The sequence below is a fragment of the Arachis duranensis genome, chromosome 4, assembly GCF_000817695.3.
Source record: "Arachis duranensis cultivar V14167 chromosome 4, aradu.V14167.gnm2.J7QH, whole genome shotgun sequence".
Lineage (NCBI taxonomy): Eukaryota > Viridiplantae > Streptophyta > Magnoliopsida > Fabales > Fabaceae > Arachis > Arachis duranensis.
This window is the reverse complement of record NC_029775.3, coordinates 96047757-96056367: the sequence shown is the minus strand read 5'-3', so window position 1 is coordinate 96056367 and position 8611 is coordinate 96047757. Positions and strand designations below refer to the sequence as shown.

At 34.0% G+C, this 8611-nt stretch overlaps 2 protein-coding genes across 2 annotated transcripts; one reads left to right on the top strand and one right to left on the bottom strand.

Annotated features, from left to right (window-relative positions):
- On the bottom strand, positions 1–3294 carry LOC107485011 (receptor-like protein 35). The gene has a single exon (XM_016105551.1). The coding sequence runs from the start codon at positions 3292–3294 to the stop codon at positions 1–3; it is 3294 nt and encodes a 1097-aa protein (XP_015961037.1).
- A 3868-nt stretch (positions 3295–7162) lies between these two features.
- Positions 7163–8011, top strand: LOC107485010 (uncharacterized). Its single transcript, XM_016105550.1, has one exon. It carries the CDS (start codon positions 7163–7165, stop codon positions 8009–8011), a length of 849 nt encoding a protein of 282 aa, XP_015961036.1.
- The last annotated feature ends 600 nt before the right edge of the window (positions 8012–8611 follow it).

The window sequence follows — 8611 nt, the reverse complement described above, 5'->3', positions numbered from 1 at the left end:
TCAACCTCGAATCCACCTTAAATTTCTGTACCTTTGCTCTCCTTGTTGCTCATAAACAAACTCAAGTTGAGGAAAGATCTTGTGAAGTAAATCATCCATGTTCTTGCAATACCATAGTCTCCATCTCTTCCATAAAAGAAGGGGAAGGATAATAAGTCCAAACCCAAATGTGAATCCCAACTCAATACTTAAGAAACTCCAGTTAATTGAAGTTTTCTTTTCAGAAGATGGTGACAATGGTTCTTTCATTCCATTGTCACCACAATTCTTGGTTAATGGAAGGCCGCATAACCCATCATTACCTTCAAAGGAGTATGCATCAAAAGTCTGAATCTGAGAACCTGTTGGAATTTCCCCCACCAAATGATTGAAGGAGAGATTCAACACTGAAAGAAAATATAGACTTGAAATCTCAGTAGGGATCCTTCCACTCAAATTGTTATATGATAAGTCCATGGATTCAAGATTCATCAAGTTTCCTATAGAAGATGGAATGTGACCAGAAAATGCATTGTGTGACAAGTTAAGAACATGAAGTGCTCTCAAATTCACAAGCTCTTCAGGAATTGGACCTTCAAGATGGTTGGATGAGAGATCCAATGCAGTAAAGATGGAAGGAACTGTGATGAAATTTCTATGTGACCCTTTGTTGACAACTGTAACTGAATCCAAATACCGGCCTCCGAGTTCATTTGCAGTCACAAGATAAGCAAACAAGTGATCCACCACAGAAGGAGATTCTCCTACTAACATTTGATTCAATTTCATTACTATGACTCTGTCAATGATAGTGATCAAATCTTTAAAACGTATGGTATCATGATTATCAAACATGTCAAAGAACAAACTTCCATATCTTTTATGAGCTTCATTATCATCACCCATCATTTTAGTCCATCTCTGCAAGAGAGATCCAGATACCATACCAGTCAAATTATTGGAGGCTAGATCAACAATATGAAGCATCTCCCAATTATTAGTGCTATGTTGGCATCTGATAGGACCTTGGAGTCGGTTCGACCTTAAAATCAGCACTCGGAGGGTGGAAATGTTACCCAGAAAGCATGGGAATTCATTGTTGAGCATATTGTTTCCCAGGTTCAAGACTTGAAGCTTTTGACAGTAAGCCAGAGACTTTGGAATAGCACCAACCAAGGTGTTTGAATCAAGATCAATTACTCTCAAATTACATGAATTGGAGAGTGTATCAGGAATATGACCTGTGAGTTTGTTTCCAGCAAGATTCAATACTCGAAGATTATCGTTTCTTGCTGTCAAACACTCAGGAATTGAGCCATCAAAGTTGTTATGGGAAAGATCGAGCAACCGAAGAGAAGAACTGTTGCAAAAGGATTCAGGAATTTGTCCACCAAAGCTGTTGTTTGAAAATGAAGAGTTGAATTTGTTGCTTGAATAGTCCAAATGTGATCCATATTTCGTGATCATTGGAACCGTCCCCTGAAGTTGGTTCGAGTGAAGATCAAGCCGGAGAAGATTAGACCCTGGATTTTCAAAGGGCTTTTCCAAGTCTGTGAGAAAATTCTTGGAAAGATTCAAGATAATCATGAACTCAAACTTCCAAATCCATTTAGGAATTGTTCCATGAATTTGGTTGTTGGAAAGGTCTAGAAGCCGCAACTGGGATTGATTTCGCAAGAAACTTGGGAATTCCTTTAACTTGCAGGAAGCTAACAACAACATTGATAATCTAGGAAATGGAGGAAGGCTAGGATTGTTCTCAATGGTTGTTGCATCAACTAACAAGTTATTATGTGAAAGGCCTAAAACATCTAGATTTGGTAGTGTCTGAAATCTCTCAAGTTTTATGGTGCCATTGAATTGATTCAGTGAAAGTTGGAGCAAGCTAAGTCTTTTAAGAAGAGAAAATGACATAGGAATAGGCCCTTGTAATTTGTTGATACTTATATCAACCAATTCTAACTTGGAGTTTGTTGCATTTGGGAATTCATCCAAGAAACCTTCAAATTCATTATGAGACAGGGTAAGCTCTTGTAAAGATGGAAGTGTGAAGAGAATTGTAGGAACTCTCCCACTGAAGAAGTTATCACCTAAATCAATTGTGTGGAGATTTGAAAGTCCTTCCCAAAGAGTAGAAGAAACAACTCCATTCAATTCATTGTGAAATAGGGACAAGTATTGGAGATTCTTGGACTTGTTAAAAGATGGAAGAAAACCAGTGAATTTATTGAATAACAAGTCCAAATGGACCAACTTTGCAAGTTCGGATAAAGAAGCAGAGAGTGTCCCATTAAATTGGCAGTTAGATAGATCTAAAGTTGACAAATGCTTCAAATTTGAAATAGAACTTACTAACTGCCCAGAAAAATTTGTATTGCTGAGATTCAATGCTTCTAGAAGATATCCATCTTGTAGGAGTTCTGGCAAAGATCCTTGGAGATGTTCATTGTCAGATACATCAAGAATCTTCAGTGCTTGAATTTGGAAGATACCCTTTGGAAAGACACCAGTCAGGCCGCAGCTACCGAGTTGCAAGGTTGTCAAATTAGCGAAATCAACAAAGAACTTTGGCACAGAACTTGACATATTATTCAGGTTGAGTCGAATCACTCGAAGTGAGCCAAGTTTTGAAAGTGAAGAATCAATTGGCCCTGATAAGTTGCATGATGCCATGCTCAAGACTTGTAGCTTTCGCAACAACGATAAGCCTCGCCACCACTCCTTTCCGCCACTAGATAGTCTTACACCATCCAAATAGAGTTCTTTGATCTCAGTAAGATTCTGGAAATAGATCGCTACATTCGGATTCTTGAGTTCTAGAGTATTCTGTGAGGTAAATGGAGTGGACAAGTCCAAAGTGACCAGATTTTTGAGGTAAGAGATCTCTTTCGGAATTTGTCCATAAAAACCAGCATTTGACAAGTTCAAATGCTCCAAATTCTTTAGCTTCTTGATCTCAGAAGGAATTGGAGAGCCAAAGACATTGTAAGCCAAATTCAAACTCTGCAGATAGTGCAGGTTGAAGAGACTAGAATTGTTTAAATCTCCAGTGATAAATTCCTCACTCAAATCAAGACCAATTACATGTCCCTTGTTGCATGATACTCCCTTCCATTGACAACAACTATCACTTTCATTCCAATGAACTAGTTTTTTGGATTTGGCAGGGTTGAATTTAAGGCTTTCTTTCAAATGGAGAAGTAAGGATTCTTGGTGAACAAAACTATGGCCGGTTACAACATGAATATTGATACTAATGATCAAGTTTATCAAACAAAAGGATACTAAGAAGGACAAGACTCGATGAAGACTCATTGTATGTATTTGATTATTTGGTTAAGTATGGTGATGAGGATGGTCTAAAATAGATTGAAGATATGCCTTTTATAGATAAAAACAGCTCATTGTTTTAGTTGATTTCAAATTCTACATCTTATAATAATATGCACTATTTCTTTGACTCGTTAACTTATCAATTACTCACTGCTATCTTCCATTTTCTTTCTCTGGTTTGATAATTCAAAGTACTCAAGTCACCAAAAAAAATGTGGAGTACATAATACGTTACCTTTTAGAGGGAAAATACAAAAAAGTCAAAACATCAGTACACTTATGTTCTATAATATTTGTAATTTTAGAAATTTAGTACATTTATAATTTAATATAAGTTATTGCTGTGAATTTTGGGATATTCTCATGGGTTATTAAAGAAACTGGATATAGTAGTGGAATTTGATTTTTCTGTGATAGTCTGTTCGTATTAACATAACCTATCATGTTGCTACATCGCTAATCTTAGCCAATCTAAATTTTGTTATTTTTTACTTTCTAGTTTTTATTTTTTAGCCGTTTGCTTAATAGTGTTTGTGTGTGTGTGTGTGTTTTTTTTTTATGTTGCTAGGTAACTAACAGTCTAACATTCAACCAGTTAATTACCATAATTCTGATTTTTGAAATTGTTATTAATTAGTAATTATTTAAATTTTATTTTTTTAAAAATACAAAATTAATAATTATTAACAATTATTTAAATTTTAAAATTGACTGATTAAAAATTATTTACTTATATTTTTTTATACCAATAATTAAGGTTGGCTAGCTTTTTTAGTCGAAGTTGGTTTAAATTTTATTGTTGGATTAATTTTTAACGTTTTCGGTGGAAGTTGGTTTAATTTTTATTGTTACTCGTATTTATATATCCATGAACCCATATTGGAAGCTGATATATAACATACTTGATCTTTCAACCTTTGAATATAATTAAAGTGAGACTCATAAGATGTGAACAAAAGTAATTTAATTATACGTGTATTTTGATAATAATATTATATTATTTAAAAATTAATTAAACAATATATAAATTAATATTAAATTTCAAGTGTTTTATATTAAAAATATTTTGTAAAATATTTATTTAATAATTTATATATAACTTTATATAATTATTCAATTTAAATGTAGTATACATTAAAATATTATTTATAGCAAATGTAAAATAATGAATAAAAATTAAAAATACATAAAAAATATAATATAAAATTATGAATTAAATTCATGATATATATAATGTATGAATGTATTTAGTAAGGAGATATTTTAAATTTAAACTTGAAAGAATTTTTGATAATTGATATAAGAGATTAAAAAACGAATAGTAATAAAAATTTTACAGAGCATGTGTAAGTGGATCAAATAGTCTAATAGTAATAGTCTTAACACGTATAAGTTATAAAATTTGAATATTTGAAATTAAATTTTTTTATAATAATAATTATTATTATAGTATTTTTAATAATAATCTTTGTTCCGATGGTGGAACAATGAGTATCTTGTCATGATTAATAATTATATTTTATTTTGATATTTTCTGTGCCATCTATGAATGTTATGGATGTACAATTAAATATTATGTTCCACTATGAAAGAAAGTTTCAGAAAGATGAAAAAGAGATAACTATTTACTCCCTTAATAACAAGGTATGTGTTGGTGACATTGATAAAGATACTTTAGATGTATTTTGGACGAAAAATTATAAAAATTTAGGATATGATAAGATAGAAAAATGTTGATGACATGTTTCTAGAAAGAGTTTAGACAGTAATTTAAGAGTTTTGAATTTTGATAATAAATTAAGAGAGATGTGTTTCATGACTCAAAAGAATGATATGAACTGATTGATGTTTACTTTGAACATGCATGTCATCATAAAAAATTTTTGAGAGAAAGGAGATTGTTATTTATGTTGATCATGAACATGATGAGCTTGGAGTGGTTGGTAAGTCCTGGGCCAATATGAAAAATAAACCCAACATTGAATCACCCATGTAAGATAGTCCTCCCAAATGTTATGAGAAAGATGCAATTATGTCCGACAATGAACTCCTATCATGCAAGATCTCAAACCAAGCTAATAAATTCATTGTCTTTGTTGATGATACTCTATTTTCCAACTACTATAAACCAACAAATCTTGGTGCAGTGCTAACTATCTTCTGTCTCACAACAATAAACTCAATACCACATTCAACTCTAATCCTAAATAAGCTAAGAAGCTGTTGATGTTTCTCCGCCTAGTAGGGATCAAGATGCACATGCTCAAGCTCCTTTAGATGCTGCATCGTAACCCCTTAATATTCATGAAGTTGAAATCGAGCTTTCTCAACTAAACTACTCAGATGCACAATAGTCTCAAGAGGTAGTTGCATTTAGTTTAACATAAAGGATTATCATGTGTTCATAACACGCAGCAAAAGAAAAGAAAGCAATTATAAAGATCTATTTTGTGCTTAAACGTTATTCGAATCATATATAGATCAGATATAAATACCTTTGGACGCTTTAGTAAAAACTTTACTCTTTGATGGTACGAAGGCTCTATGCCTATCCACATTGAAACCAACATTTGCTGTCAACTCCTTAACTAATGGACATATGATCTAATTTGAGAAATCTCTTGCAACTCTTTGCACGCCATAAAATTCTTCTCCAAGAATTAGGCTCACAAATGTTAATGTGTGTAGAGGTAAAGGAATAAAACTCTTGTGTTTCATTCTCATCATTCCTCTACTCTTGGCATACATATATATAGTATGAGATTTGTTACTGATTTCAAATTTAAATATCAAATCAAATTCAAATCATATCTTGTTAGTTTAAACTTGAATCTTTCAAATTTATGAATCATATCATAACTCAATTTAAAACATAATCAATTAGGATCTCATCCAAATTTAGAATTTAAGTTTAGAAATAGAATAACTAATTATTCTCAAATCTCATTTAAAATTCTCAATTATCATATTATTATTATATTCTTGGTGCTAGCAAAAAGATACAATAATATTCTATTTTAATTAATATAATTATTTATTTGATCAAATCAAAATAATAATTAAATAATTCTATAGCAAAGATTAGAACACTCGTTAGTGTGTGAACCTATAGGTTCAATACTAAGCGGGTAGTAAATTAGTCATACTAAATTTACTAATTAAGGTTGGCGTCTAGCAACACTCCTTAACGACCCAACAGTATGAAGTAATATATATTTTTACTACGGACATGATAAGTCTAGCTTGATTCCTATTAATTGTGACGCTCAGTGGGTACAGCGTATGTGTAGAATACTGGCCTGTAAGACAGCATCTCTTCCGGTAAAATACTTGGGCATCCAACTAGGAGCGAACCCGAGGCTGGTGAAGACTTGGAAACCCATTATAGAAAAAGTAGAGGAGAAGCTGAGCATATGGAAATCCAAGGTTCTCAATAAAGCTGGTAAACTCATTAAATCTGTTTTGAACAGTCTGCCTATATATTTTTTGAGTTTGTATAAAATGCCAAAGGCAATTGCAGAGAAACTGATTGCCCTACAGAGAAGGTTTCTATGGAGTAAGGAGGATGGTAGGATTGGTATGGCCATGGTCAGGTGGGAGGTGGTGCAGGCTCCCAAAAAATTAGGCGGATTAGGTGTTGGGGATGCCATGGTACGTAACACAGCTCTTCTATTTAAGTGGTGGTGGCGATTTTCGAAGGAGGATTGTCCGTTATGGAAGAAGGTGGTATGCTCATGCAACAATCTAAATCCCAGGGTGATGTTGTCATCCCAGGCATTACCCACTCGGGGGGGGACCATGGAAGGATATCTGCCAAATACAGTTCAAGGATCAACAAGTAAGACAGAAGATGATTAATGGGTTGTCTATGGAGATTGGTGATGGGAGAGGAACTCGATTCTGGGAGGATGTCTGGTTGCGTGGTGGGTCCCTGAAAGACATGTTTCCGAGGCTCTTCTCAGTTTCAAACCAAAGAGGATCCGTCATAGGGGATTGTGGGTTTTGGGACGGGTTAGAGTGGAGGTGGAACTTCCAATGGAGGCGAGAGCTATTCCAATGGGAGCTGGACCTTCTGAACCAGCTGCATGAAACATTAAGACTGGTTAATCTTGTATATGACAGAGAGGATAGAGTGGTGTGGAAGTTTGATAAAAAGGGTGTATTTTCGACTAACTCCTTTGTGCAGGAATTGCAGGTGGAATTGCTTCCAGAGGATATAGCAAGTTTCAGCTTTACTAGGACGGTATGGAAGGGTCTAGTACCACCAAGAGTTGAATTGTTTATCTGGTTCGCCTTGACTGGAAGGGTCAATACAAAGGAGCGGCTGAGTAGGTTGGGAGTGGTTAACCAAGAAGATGTGATTTGTGTTTTGTGTAATAAAGGTGTTGAAGTTGGTCACCACTTGTTTCTTGCTTGTGAGTTTTCTTGGCAGGTTTGGTGTGCATGGCTAACATTTGCTGGGAGGCAATGGTCATGCCCAGGGACACTAAAGGAACACTTTCAGAGCTGGACTGAGTCATCAACTAGTAAGTATGAACGTAAAAGGTGGATGGTATCTTTCTGTGCTATAATATGGAATATCTGGCTTGAACGAAACATGAGGATCTTCCAGAGTAAAAGAAAAGGTGTTGATGTTATTATCCACCAATCGTTCATGAACTTTAAGGAGTGGCTAGGTGTGGATCCCTTTTGTTGTTGATGGTAATGCCGAAGATGACAAAGGGTCATATAGTTGCTGAATAGTTTATGCCTTTAACTGGTGCTTTTCTTTTTATTCTCGTTGCTCCACTTGTTGTGTTGAGCTTGTTCATTCAAAAAAAAATTCCTTCCATCTTTTCAGCTCTTGGTTAACCCTTAGAGTATGTTTTAATTGTCAAACTCTAACTTATTACCATTATTATAATGAACGGTGAATCACTTAAGAAACTTATTTCTTCATTCATGCAATTCCTTTGATCAAGGTTTTATTCATCTCAGTCATTATAATCATAGAGCTCAAACTCTTTACCAAGAGTTGATGGATTCCTTATTGACTAATCATTAATTCTACAAGTATTTAAATCATACCCAATATCCATTCAACTAGCACCCTGGGGTATTAGATGTCCGGAATCAAAGTATAATAAATACATTGTTAATTACTATGATAGTCGCAGGTCAAATAGAACTCTATTACCATGTTCATCTTGAGAATATCGTATTGACAAATATGCGATAATTATAACCATTAGGAATTCTCAAATTGAGTCAGTTCAATAGTCATATAAACCATTATATATATATATTGGTCTTTTCGGAT